This window comes from Rhincodon typus, chromosome 1, assembly GCF_021869965.1.
Source record: "Rhincodon typus isolate 14 chromosome 1, sRhiTyp1.1, whole genome shotgun sequence".
Lineage (NCBI taxonomy): Eukaryota > Metazoa > Chordata > Chondrichthyes > Orectolobiformes > Rhincodontidae > Rhincodon > Rhincodon typus.
The window spans coordinates 35,852,830-35,867,128 of NC_063332.1; the positions used below are offsets into that span (position 1 = coordinate 35,852,830).

The following is a 14,299-nucleotide window of genomic DNA, read 5'->3' on the forward strand; positions in this document are numbered from 1 at the left end:
GGGTCCCGACCCGAAACGTCAACTTTCCTACTCCTCTGATGCTGCCTGGCCTGCTGTGTTCCTCCAGCTCCACACTGTCTCTTCTGCATCCTGCACCTGTGTCCCCTGTTCCTAGATTCCCCAACCAAGGAAAATTTCCTTACTGCATCTAATGTTCCCAGCCCTGTCAAAAAAAATTTTATACGTTTCAATTAAATCTCCTCTTACCCTTCTCAACTCTACTGAAAACAGGCCCAGTTAAACCAATCTTACCTCACAGGACAGTCCTGACATCTCCAGTATCAATCTAGTAAATGTGTCCTGCATCTGTGGCAAGTATATGCTTTCTTAGGCAGGAATGTACACAATACCTCAGGTTGTGGTCTCACCAAGGCTCTGTAGAACTGCAGTAAGCCATCCCTATTTCTGAATTCAAATCTTCTTGCAACAAAGGCTGACATGCCATTTGCCTTCCTAATTGCTTGCTGGACTTATTTGTCTACTTTCATTAACTGGTTACTGGGATACCCAAACCCTTCTGTACATCCACACCTCCCAATATGTCAACCTTTTAAATAGTACTCTGCCTTTCTGTTCAGTCACATTTACTGCAACTGCTTTGTGTTTTCCCATTTATCCAACTTGTCTAAATCACCTCAAAGCCTCCTTGCATTCTCCTCTCAATTCTCAACCCCACACAGTTGTGTCAGCAGTAAACCTGGAAATGTTCCATTTGATTCCTGCATCCAGGGAATTTGTATTGATCGTGCTTGCGTATTTCACTACTTCAGGGTGGTTGAGGCCAAAACATCATGTGTTTTCATGAAAGTAGATACAGCACTCTTGGCTTAAGAGATCAAAGGATATGGAGCTGGATAGAGGGGGTTGGATATTATTGTCTTGAGCTTAATGATCAGCCATGGTCATATGAATGGTGTAGCAGGTTTGAGGGGTTGATGGACTACTCCTTCTCCTAGCTTCTACATTTGTGTGAATAGCTAGGGCCGAAGCACCATCCTCGCAGTACCGCACTACTCATTGCTTGTCACCTGGAAAAATACCCTTTACTCCCACTCTGCAACCTGTCAACCAATTCTCAATCCAAGCTGATATATTACCCCCTACCCCATGTGCTTTAATTTTGCCCACTAATCTTATGTGTGGAATGCCAAGTAAAGCCTTCTGAAAACCAAATACACTATGTCCACTCATTTTCCCTATCTATTTAATTAGTTAAATCCTCAAAGAACTCCAGTATGTCAAATAAGCATGATTTGCCTTTCATAAACCCATACTGGCTTTGTCCAATTCCATCAGTGCTTTCTAACAGTTCTGTTATCATGTCTTTTATAACAGATTCCAGTACTTCCCCCATTACTGATATTCTTCTAACTCTAGCTGTGGTTGCCATAAGCTTTTTGAGACTGAAATTTCATTTCAAGACTGCTGGAATAGAAGAACAGCAATGTATTGTTGGGATTGTACAAGGCTCTTGTCAGACTGCATTTGGAATATTGAGAGCAGTCTTAGCCCCATATCTAAGCAAAGGGTCAAGAGGTGGTTTAGAAGAATGATCCCACGAATGAAAGGCTTGTCATATGAGCAGCGGTTGATGACTCTGGGTCTATGCTCAATGGTGTTTAGAAGGATAAGGGTGGATCTCATTATAACTGACAATATTGAGAGCCACTGCTAGAAATTAGGACCCAACGGCACAACCTCATAGTCAAGGAATGATCCTTTAGAACTGAGATGAGGAGGAATTTCTTCAGCCAGAGGCTGGTTAATCTACAAAACTCATTGCTGCAGAGGGCTATGGAGGCCACGTCGTTGAGTGCATTGAAAGCAGAGATAGATTGATTCTTACTAAACAAGAACCTATGATAAAGGGGAGAAGGCAGGAGACTAGGGTTTAGAAACATAGCAGAAATAATCGAATGGTGGAGCAGACTTGATGGGCTGAATGGTTTAATTCTCCTCCAGCTCCAAAATAAGCTGACTGGTCAAATTTTAGCCTGTAGCCAGAATAGATCCATATCCTGAGGTAGGACTGAGTGGTCAGATGAAGCTGTCTTTGGGAAGGTATGCCTTGAGGATAGTTCATGGACGGAGTGTACGAGATTTGCCAGAAGCACACTGTTTTGACGACAATTATATTTGTGGGAATCGGCTAGAGTAAAGTTGCTGCTGGAGGCTCCCTGATTATCACATTCTGCATCATGAAGCACAGTGGAACAAACTTGTGAAAGTGCTATCACTTATGTGCTGAGTGTGCAAGTTGAGAAATCCCTGTCTCTCATTTTTTTTGGTATCAGCTACTTGAAAGTGCATTTTATTGTTTTTAATTAAGTACAATTTCAGTTATGTAGGTAGTGGTTTGATTGTTGCAGTGAATGTTTTTAGAAAATGAAATCTCCTCCCATCAACTTCTTCAATGGAAATTGTTGAGAAGATGTGTTTCAAAAAGTTGTTACTTATCTTTGCAAAGTCCCACTTTCTCTCACCTCATCACTGGCTGACAAACCTTGAACTGCTAAGGTTCCCCAAACTGTACATTTTCTTTCTAAAACTTACTCTCTCACAGGATCCATTTGTGTCTTGAATACACTACCAAACCAGATATTAAGTTCACAATTTCTAATTAAACTAGAAATTGTTCTTTTACCAGCTTATATATGGATCCCTTCATCCTATATTTGTCTCTAAACTTCAGTCTTATGGCTTATCCGTTTTTCATCTGTTTTGTTGTACCTCTCTAAACGTTCGTTCCTTACGTTATTCTTTAGCATTGCACAAGTTTGTCCAGACTTTCTCTATCATGCAGTTCTGAAACACAAGGAACTCTGTCCCTTCTCTGCTAAATTTCCAGAGCTAAATTATTTGTTGCAGGCTTTGATTATCATTCCTGAACACACTAATCAACATGTACTAAACCAAAACATTATACAGTTTCAATCGTAATCATTTCAAGTCGTGTAATGATCTAGGTAACAATTCTCAAACAACATTCTCCCAATTGTTGGAGAAACCCAGCAGGTCTGGCAACATCTGTGGACAGAAGGCAGAGTTAACATTGCAGGTCCAGTGACCCTTCTTCAGAGCTGATTGTAGTTAGAAAAAGGTTGGTGTAGATGCTGAAAATGGAGTTGGTTGGGGGTGGGGGGTGGGTAGAGGAGTAGACGATAGATAGAGATGGAGTTCACCAAAGGACATGGAGAAAGATACACAGGTTGGACAGACAAAAGAATGGGTAGAGGTGAGCCTGGAGAATCAGTAGCTGCCCATGGGGTCCATTAGTGACTGGGTTATTTATGGTAATAGTCCATGTGATGACAAGGCCCCTGGTGTGTCGGGGTAACGGTAAGGGCATGGGTGAAGGTATTTAGCCCCTAAGATTATTAAACTCGATATACAGTCTGGAAGATTGCACCGTCCCCAAGTGGAAAGTGAGATGTTGTTCTTCTACCTTGGTCTGAACTTCACTTGAGCACTGCAGCAAGCCTGTGACAGAGATGCTGGCCAGGGAGTATGGTGGGGTGTTCAAGTGACAGGCTACCGGAAGCTCAGGGTCATTTCTGCAAACAGAATGTAGGTGTTCTGCAAAGTAGTTGCCCAGTTTGCATTTCGTCTCTGCAGTGTACAGAGTTGCGAGTGGTGAATACAGTAGGCTGGATTGATTGCTTCACCTGGAAGGTGCGTCTAGTAAGTAACCGTTCTGTTTGCTTCATTAATTGCCATGCTTCTGAACATGGTCAGCATTGAGTCTACCACCTTTCCCCAGATATTTTGACATCCAACCACACTCTGTACTGATGAATGTGTAATATCTTGTATTTGTTCCTTAATTGAATTGCAGCAATACTAATACTGTCTGTGGTATATTCAGCTAGTCATTAGACGGGGACATGAAAATTTTCAGCTGGTAAATCAGAAAATCGTAAATTGATAGACTATAGAAGGTGCACATTCAGCACATTTAGCCTGTGTGTCAGCTCTTTGGTACTCCCATCAGCATGTTTCTATAACTTGCATGAGCTAAGGATTTCTCCTAAGTCTGGCATTCTTCCTTCAGCTATAACCTTTTTGCTCTGTTATGTTATTTCATGATAATGTTGTGGCTTTAAGAGGTTACTTTGTCCTTTTTTTATAAAAGGAAAGAGAGGTTGTAAGGCAGAGGTTCCAAGCAGTCTACCTGACAAATACATGAATAGGATGGGAATAGAGGGATACTGTCCCCAGAAGGGTAGGGGGTTTTAGTTGTGACGGGTAGCACGTCGGTGCAGGCTTGGAGGGCTGAAGGGCCTGTGTTATAATTTTCTTTGTTCTTGTTCTAAAACAACTAGAGTTAACAGCTTGTGAGGCATTAGGGTTTTTCTTCTAACGTTGGAACAGTAAAAGCAGCCTGGATAGATGTGGCCAGCTCTCATAGGCCCGGATTGAGGTTTTTTTTTCATTTTTAGGTTTAGCTTTAGTTGCTGTTGTGGGCTTGAAGAAGTGGAAGCTATTTTTCTCTCTCGTGATTACAGTCAAAAGCTGGAAGTTCTTTTCCTAGGCTGCTAGATTGCATGCGAGATAAAATCGGTTTTTCAGAATTTGCCTTTTTTTGCCAAAGGTTGTGTTTATAGATGTTACTATATTGGAACGGTTAATTAATTAATGCAGTAGTTATTGGAAAAATTAACAAAATAGTAGTTAAACTATTTTAAGTTCTTCTTTCTTGTGTTGTATTTTAACTATAGTGCTTAAAAAATTGTATTTTGCTTAATGTTGAGTAGATGACCAATCGAATTGCATCTGGAACACAGTACGTTACATTTGCCTTTAAAAAGAAGAAAAAGTTAGGGTCTAGGCTACATGCTTTAAACATTTTGAGGGTGTTTGGTCTGGTCTGTAACAATTTGCAAAGGGTTAGGAACAAATTGTTATGAGATGGTCCATTTGCTGCTGCACTGCCGTCAGGTGCCAAGCAACAATGCATTCGTCCACAAGCCCCATGATCTTTGTTGCAGTTTCCATTTGATGAAGCTCCAGCATTGAATCTAAAAAAGTGTGCTTATTCTGAATTAATGAGAACCAGAAGACATAACATTCACTCTCTTGGCCAATTTCTTAAAGAGAAAGCCACTTCAGAAGATTAACTGATTTGTCTTTTCACAGGTGTTTTGTGACACCCTGAACATTTACAGCTTTTATTTATTTTTGTTTCTTTTTAATTCTACAGCTCGTCTGCTATCCAGAGCCCTTCTCCATTTTACTTAGGAGGCTGACAGCATTCAGCTTTTATCATAGCCTGCCTGCGGAACTTCATCAAAGTCTTTCTTGAAAAGTTTGCAGTAGTACATGACAGAACATTTGACATTTAGTAGATGTTATTTGCTGAAAAATTCATAAAGTTGAATGGGGCAAGATCCCCTTTCCAAGAAAGGCATGCTGATTGCCATTTGTTAGATTATTTCCAATCAAGTTGGCATCTATTTCTTTCTGATGATCAATGCTATTAGGCCTGTAATTTTATTGCCGCGCCTTGTTGGACAACTAATGTCACATTGGCTCTTTCCAATCTGGTGGCGGGTCTCCCTGCATTCAATGATTTCGTCTTCAATGTCTTCAGCAATATTGTTGACTGCATCCCTCTTTTCTAACAGCAATCCTGGCTATATCCTCTCTTCCCCAGAGACTGATTGATTGTTAGCTTTTTCTGATGAAAAGATCCATACACTAGGTACATGAAGTCAGTCTTCTTCATTGGAAACTTCATCACCACATTAATGAAATGACTTTTAACAAACAGGTGGCTTATACGAATATTTCATTTGTTTAATCATCTAGCCTCTCCTCATTAGATTAATTGTGTTTCAGAGCATGGGCATTTCCAAGTGCCTAACGTTGTCATGTGCCTTTCACTGCTTCCAGGTTTCATACTTACGCATCTAAATAAATCGGAAAACATTACCTTTCAACACTTGTTTAATTGATCTACCTATCTTGTACAGATAATCTTATTTCTTGTTGGTGAACTTTTCTTAAACATTTGTCAGACAGACAATCTAAATGTCAATTATTTAACTATGTAATTTAACCATTTCCAACAAGAGAGAAGTTCACCATTGTCCCTTCAAGTTTAATTCATACAATCCGTACAGTGTGGAAACAGGCCCTTCGGCCCAACATGCCCACACCGACACTCAGAGCATCCCACCAGACCCAACCCCTGCTAATCTACACAACCTTGAACACTACAGGCAATTTAGCATGGCCAATCCACCTAGCCTGCACATCTTTGGATTGTGGGAGGAAACCGGAGCACCAGGAAGAAACCCACGCAGACACAGGGAGAATGTGCAAACTCCACACAGACAGTCACCCAAGGGTGGAATTGAACCTGGGTACCTGGTGCATTAACATTGCTGAAATCTCCCACAATCAATATCGCGAGAATTACACTGAACAGAAACTGAACAGGACCAACCATTCTGGGTACAAGAACACATCAGAGACCAGGAATTCCGCAACAAACTCACCTCCTTTCTCACTAATGCCCACCCACTACTTACAATGGCATAGGTCAAGAGTGTGATAAAATATTATTAGAACATAGAACATAGAACCGTACAGTACAATACAGGCCCTTCAGCCCACCATGTTGTGCCAAACATTTACCCTAAACCGAAGGTCTATCTAACCTCCACCCCTACCTTATACTATCATCCATATGCCTATCTAATAGCCGCTTAAATGCCCCTAATGAGGCCGATTCCACTACCCTCTCCGGCAATACATTCCACGCCCCTACCACCCTCTGAGTAAAGAACCTACCTCTGAAGTCATCCCTATATCTACCTCCACTCACTTTAAAACTATGCCCCCTTGTAATAGCTACCCCCACCCTAGGAAAAAGTCTCTAGCTGTCCACTCTATCTATACCTGTAATCATTTTGTACATTCTTCATTTACTTAGATGGATGCAACTCTAACAACATTCCAGAAACTTGCCACCACCCAGGACAAAAGCAAGCTGCTTGATTGGCACCCCATCTTAGTTCACTCCACCACCATCGACGCATACTATCAACAGCGTGCACCATCTACAAGACTTTTTTTTCTTTATTCACTCACGGGATGAGGGCGTCGCTGGCTGGGCAGCATTTATTGCCCATCCGTAATTGCCCAAAGGGCAGTTAAGAGTCAACCACATTGCTGTGGGTCTGGAGTCACACGTAGGCCAGACCAGGCAAGGATGGCAGTTTCCTTCCCTAAAGGACATTAGCGAATCAGATGGGTTTTTCCGACAATCAACAATGGATTTACGGTCATCATTACACTGTTAATTCCAGATATTCATTGAATTCAAATTCCACCATCTGTTGTGGCAGGATTCGAACCTGGGTCCCCAGAACATCGTCTGGGTCTCTGGATTAACAGTCCAACGATAATACCACTAGGCCATTGCCTCCCCTCATGCAGATGCAGAGCACTAACTCTCCGTTGCACTTTTCAAAACCGCAACCTCTTTCACCCCTTAGCAGGACACGTGCTGCAGATGCATGGGAACACCATCACCTGCAAGGTTTCCTCTAAGCCACTCACCATCCAGATTTGGAAATACATCACGGTTTCTTCACTGCTTCTGGGTGCCTAACAGCACTGTGGGCAACTCTACATCCCCTAAGGACTTGAGTGGTTCAACAAGGCAGCTCACCACTATCTTTTCTAAGGGTAACTAAGGATGGACAATAAATGCTGGCCAACCCAGTAACACCCACATCCCATGAATGAATGAAAATTAATCACAAAGTCCATGAACATAACTTGATGTGCAAAATCAGTGACCACAATTGAGCTTTACCACTCTTTGGTTGCCATCTCTCCTCGGTCTGTTGGTTGATGCAGTTTTGCTCTGTATCGTCCAACCTTTCAGTAGAACTATCTAATTCATTGTCCGTCTCATCATCGCTATATGGCACCACATCATCAAATCTCCTGTCATCGTCATCATCAAGGCTGGAGATTCTGTCAGTACTCATCATCCTACAGGTTTCTGATTCTGACTTCAGGTTCTTTCAAAGATACCTAAAACAAACTTGGAAAACAAAGTGACACATTAAGAAATCTTCAAAGTAGAAACATTTACAATGACATTAAGATACCAGTGACTCCCTATAAAGTATTATCATGGTTTCCACTTTTATGTTAATATATACTGCAGTCAGCTCCTTTTGCCCTGTCCTCCAAATTCACTTACTTCCTGACCTTCTTGAACTTCTCCCTCTCAAATAAATTCAGACACACATTCTTGCCAAGGTCAAAGAATAAAATGTGGGCAGTTCAGGGTGCCAGTTTGTCACTTGTCTCCATGTACAGAGTCCAACAGAGACAGAACCCATCACTAAACCTCCTTGAATCCACTCAGATTCTCCACAACATTCAACCTCACTAATTCTACTTCCAAAACCCAACTGCTTGTATTCAGTTCTGAAAGAAATTTTCACACCATGACACTTAGAATATATTCAAGATCCTTACTACCTGACTTTGGGCCACCGTTCACAAACCATTTGCATGGCTAACCATTGCTGATATTTGCTTTAGATGTTCTCATCTTCAAGGCAACTTTTATTTGGTCCAGAACCAATTGATCTATCTGGTATGATCTGCATCTTTGCCTCAATGCAAGAGCTGTATACATAACAGATATAGCCATCACCAGTCTGCCTACGCCATTTAAGTACCGTCTGCTGTTGCGTGTTCCGATAAAACTGCCCATTATTCCAGAAACATGCGAATGAGCAAAAATAATTTTTAGTTTAATTTCCCCATTTCAAACTGCCTTGTTAAACCTGCTCTTTCCCATCACCTTCAATTTTGAACACCTCACAGACTGGTTTGTAAGTACGATTGAGACAATCCATGTTGCTGCCCATGTTGTCCATTGCTGTCAAAGCAGACACGTCCCCTCATTTAAACATTACATTCACAGGGTTACCTAGTTTCTTTCATAACTCTCAACATGGTCTCGCTCATCACCTGTTATCAGGAACCCACTCTCTGCCCCGAATTCATTAAATAGGTTCCTGCTTTCTTCCCTTCCCAGCCCTATGTAAACTGACATTATCATTTGGTTGGTTATGATGAACAAATTCCCAGCCCCCTTGACTAACCGCAAGCTTCATCTGAAGCGTGTTCATAATCATGTCCTGCTCTTTTCATCACCCTTGTTGCTGCTGTCATGCAGCCTCCCTGCACATGAAATATCAAGTTTCTTCCACAATTTAATCCTTCCATAGCCTTGCCTATCCCAGTATAGGATCTCCTCCTACAACCCTATGTATTTGTATCTCCGATTCTGGCCTCCAGTACATTTGGGTTTCCCTTCACTATATTAGCAGCTATACCTTCAGCTATCTGAGCACTACTGTCTGGAATTCCCTTTCTAGAACTCTGCCTCTCCACCTCCTCCTTGGAGATTCACTCACTTGATAAAGTTTTGAATTATGCATAAAATCTCTTTTAGTTTGACATACATCTTTGCCTGATTAAACTTTTATATCAATGGAAGTTGCTCTTGCTTCTATGGCCAACATTCAACCGTCACAACACCAACAAGAACCAAAAGTGATTCCTTGTTTTGGATAGAACCTAGAGCACTGATTTTTTTGTAAAGACTCCTGTAGTATGACTGAGTGGCACAACTCAGAAATGCCTTAAACTGAATAACTAATTATGTAAAGAAAACATAGGAGTCATTAGAATTGGGCTCATGGAGGGAAAAGGAAAATGGATCCTTGTATAGTAAAGTCATGAAAAAAATTTTGAGGCCATGAGAAATTAATGTGGGGTTCTGCAGGATTTGAATTATGTAAACAACATATAGAATTGCTTCAAGTCAGTTAGGAGAGCCAAAAGCAGTGATCAGAGTACCTGACAGTACAGCACAGTACAGACACCCGAGTATCAGAATAGTAGAACAAATGTGCCAGCATGCCACACTTCAGTGTGACAGGGTGAGGAAGGGATACTGTGTAATTCCACCCAGTGTTCTCACAAAGTACTGGACAGGGTGTAATGGTAAAGTAATGGTCACCACCGATTTATAGGTTTCGAGAGTAAGATGTCCAATGGACGGTGCCTGTCAAAATTTATAAAACAAGTCAGCGACTGGATCACGAGAACAAAATTCAGCTCCTGAAATGGATTAATACTCACAAAGTAAAATCATGGTCTGATAGTGCATTTAACCAAACAGACAAATACCCCCACATCTGTATTCACTTTTGGGATCTGAGTGACAGGGATTTGGGCTTGACCGGGTGTTACAGAGGTGGTGATGGGTTTATAGATATTACTGTTCTGGATCTGAAGAAAGACATTATCAAGGTTTCCACGCTAAATTGCAACTGTTGTTGGAAAGCTTACCCACGAAAAGAACTGACAAAACCTGTGAAATTTTCACAATTATAAATGCATTGCACGATATAATTTGAGTGATTGTCCTTGCACAATTGGCTTTAACAGCTATGCTTTTGTTACGATAACAAATACATAGCAACCAAACTGTTATGTAAATTTGATGCTTGCAAGGAGTACATCATTATTTACTTAGTGATCAATTTGATGATACTTATGAATTATAATTGCTCTATTAATCGGCTTTTAAAATGACTAATTCAACATCAATCCCAAATACGACAGTTGCTGGTTATGTATATTGGAATGCGTCCTGGGACTAGAAATGGAAAATCACATCAATTATTTACATGAATGTTCAGCACCTATATATTAAAACACAATTGAAACATCCATTTGTTTGGCATGTATCTATGACAATCAGACACAAAAGTATAATGTTCCAAGTGTTGAAGTACTTGGGAACAATTAGTGCAGACCTTGCGGCAATATGAGGACTTAGATTACCATGATCACCCCATGAGGACATACACTACGCCAAGAATGATTACTATGGCTTACGGCTCCATTCTGTAGACAGAATTCATGAAGACAGCAAGAACTGGAGGAGACAGACATTCAATTTTGGATTGCAGCCTGCAGTTCATTCTAGACTTCTGTGTAAGAATAGGAATACTTCGTAAATTAACTCCGAGGACGCAAAATCATTCACTGTTGATTGATCCATGTCAGATGGTCAGGGGAGAAATTGGAAAAGACCAGGGAAGAGTAATCCAGCACAGTGCAAAAGACCAGGCTGAAACATTTTCATCCTTCTACAGCCAAGCGTGCTGAGTGAGTGATTAATCCTGATCTCATCCTGAGGCCTCCAGTATCACAGTTAACAGTCTTCAGCCAATTAGATTCACAAATGTGATATCAAGAAATTGATGAAATCACTGGGGGCGACATACGCATTGGGCCTTGGCAATTATACTGAAGACTTGCACTCCAGAAAAGCACCACATGTTAAGTGAGGCCCATCTCCAAAAAGAAAGAGAGAATCTAATCATTGACATGGCCATCACTGAAACTCTCAGTATCAACATCCTGGGAGGTTACCATGAAGCAGGAACAAAAATGAAAAGCCATACAAACACACTGTGGCTACCAGAATAAGTCAGAGGTTAGGAATTCTGCAGTGACTAATTTACTCCCTGTCTGCCCAATTATTATCCATCACCTACAGGGCACACGTTGATGGAATACCCCCAATCCTGAGATGAGTGCACCTAAAAAACATTCAAAAAGCTTCACATCATCCATGTTGAAGCAGCCCACTTGATTGGAACCACGTCCAGCACCTTCGAAATTCATTGTCTTTACCACAGCACAGTAACAGCTGTGTACTATCCATAAGATGCACTGCAATTAACTCACCAAGGCTTATTCAACAGGATCAGTCAAACACAAGTCTTCTTCGATGTAGAAGGGCAAGGTCAGCAGATGCAGGGAAACCCCTTGAATTGCAAGATCCCCTCAAAATAACAGCATCCCAACTTGGAACTATAATCGCTGTTTTCATGATTGCTGGGTTGAAATCCTGGTTCTGACCATCTCACAGTACTGTTGGTGTGCCTACATTATAAGAAGTGCAGCAGTTCAAGAACACAGCTCAGCACCTACATTGAACCATATGCAGTAAATGAACAGCGAAGTGCTGGAACACACTTCTGAAATGCACGGTGTGTGCACCACATGTACTGTGGTACTCTAAGGAAGTGCAGTGGCTGAGCTGGTTAAAGTGCCTGTCTAGTAAATAGGAGAATCCTGGATTCAAATCCCAGCAGTGCCTGTATCTTACTTTAAAAGCTCCTCGTTTTTACAGATTTTGAGACAGAGTGAACATTGGGAACATATAGGAGAGACTAGGACCCAAGGGCACAGCCTTAGAATAAAGGGAAGACCCTTTAGAATGGAGATAAGGAGAAACGTCTTCAGCCAGAGAGTGATAATTCTGTGGAATTCATTGCCACAGAAGGCTATGGAGGCCGGGTCATTGAATATATTTAAGACAGAGGTAGGTTCTTTATTGTCAAGGGGATCAAGAGTTACAGGGAGAAAGCAGGAGAATGGGCTTGAGAAACCCATCAGCTACGACTGAATGGCGGACCAGCCTCGATGGGCTGAATGGCCTAATTTCTGCTCCTCGGTCTTGTGGAGGGGTGCCATAAGCACCTTCTCAATAGCAATTAGAGACAAGCTAATGGAATTCATTGTTGGGAGAGAATTGTATATCAAAAAGAAAGGCAAGTTGTTAGAGCTTTTCGTCTTGCACTCATCAGGACCAATGCAAGGATGCAAAATTTCAAAATGCTCACAACACGTTACACTACAGGAGAAAAGGGGTCCTCATTCTCTCCAGGTCAGCTGTTCCTCTGTTTGAACTGAGCAAACTGCATTTTTGTTTGTTAAAAACAAACAAACAGTCAGATTACAGACTAGACTCCGCCAGCCCATACTTGCAAACTCCAAGACAAGACGTCTGTGGTCAGATGTGATTCCATTATTTAGCAACACATGTTAAACAATCCTGAGTGTGTTAAGAGATAAATTGATGGTGTAAAATAACAGTTGAGCTCATGTTGTGTCCCATTCATGCTTGCTTGAAGCAACATGCCTGTCTGTGTAAAAGGAGCATATTCAAACATCGTGTATTTTCAATTTATATTTGAGAGCATGGGAAAGGCTGTGGTTTCTTCATGGCAATCTTTTGGCCAATCAAAGTCAACTGGTCAACTAATAAGCACCATTTTGTTTATTTTACTGTCATGCCTTGTGATGGTTGGCAGTTTGGCATGCTTGCATTTGTCCTGATGACAGCAAGATCAAATATTTCAATTAACGTTTCTCTCTTTTCAGCACAATAAACCTTAGACATCAAACGCTGAACGTCATCTCAGTTTCCTAGGTAGCATCAGGAACATGCAAACATCCAAACTTAGAATCTTGGGGCCAATTTCAAGATCTCACATGGGGGCCTACATGATGGACAGTGCTTATATCTCCCTGACTTGCAAATTCTGTCAGTCCCTGGACAGAATTTCATGGCAGTGGTCCTAATGTTCAAATAAAAAAATACACCTTCCAAATGTGCTATTTATGATGACACACAGTCCTCTGTAAATAAAATGTAGCCAAGTACTGTACACCATGAATAGAAGCAATGCAGTTCAGTTGTTCTAATCCAAACGGTCAAATGAACATGCAGCACACTTCTGCAAAATCTCCAGATATGCAACTGTATACTTGTACGTTTGAATCCCCTGTATTCTTTTTAAGAATGTGATACTGGCATGGAGAGAGGCAGGTTGGTCGGAAGTGTCCATGATTCCTGCATTTACACTCTGTCCATTGATGTGGTCCTGGCAATGACATCTCCTGAAAAAAGTTGCGTAAATGGACATTGCCACCTCTCCGACCCAGACCCCATGAGTTAATAGCCTGTTGGCATTCAACACCAGGCTTGACATCAAAGAGCTACTTAATTGGTCAGTGCAAAATCATGCCAAGCTGTACAAAATTAGAAGTCAGTACCTCTAGATCAATGGGGTATGATAGCAGTTGGTTATGTCATCAGAGAATTTAAATTCAATTAAATTAAACAAATTTTGAACGGAGCGGATGAAGTCACTGGACCAGTCATTCAATACTTAGGTTTTTCTGCTGTGGGCTCTTGAGTTCCTACGCCACCGCAGCAACTGGGTATGTTCACATTAAACTGATAAACCTGGGATGTAAATGAGTAAAATGGTGACTATGAAAATATCAAAACACTGAAAACCTACCTGGCTCACTAACACCCTTAAGTGTGATTGAAAGATGCTATCCTTTCACAGCTTGGCTTACGTAATTCCAAACCCAAGCAGAGTAGCCG

At 41.3% G+C, this 14,299-nt stretch overlaps 1 protein-coding gene across 1 annotated transcript in view; it reads right to left on the reverse strand.

The window, feature by feature from the left end:
• atp8b1 (ATPase phospholipid transporting 8B1) overlaps positions 1-14,299 on the reverse strand; it is a 129,870-nt gene that overhangs the window by 53,990 nt on the left and 61,581 nt on the right. The window contains exon 3 of the mRNA XM_048604195.1: positions 7,826-8,059. Coding sequence (XP_048460152.1) covers positions 7,826-8,006 — 181 coding nt within the window. The 5' untranslated portion in view covers positions 8,007-8,059. The remainder of the gene's footprint in view (positions 1-7,825; positions 8,060-14,299) is intronic.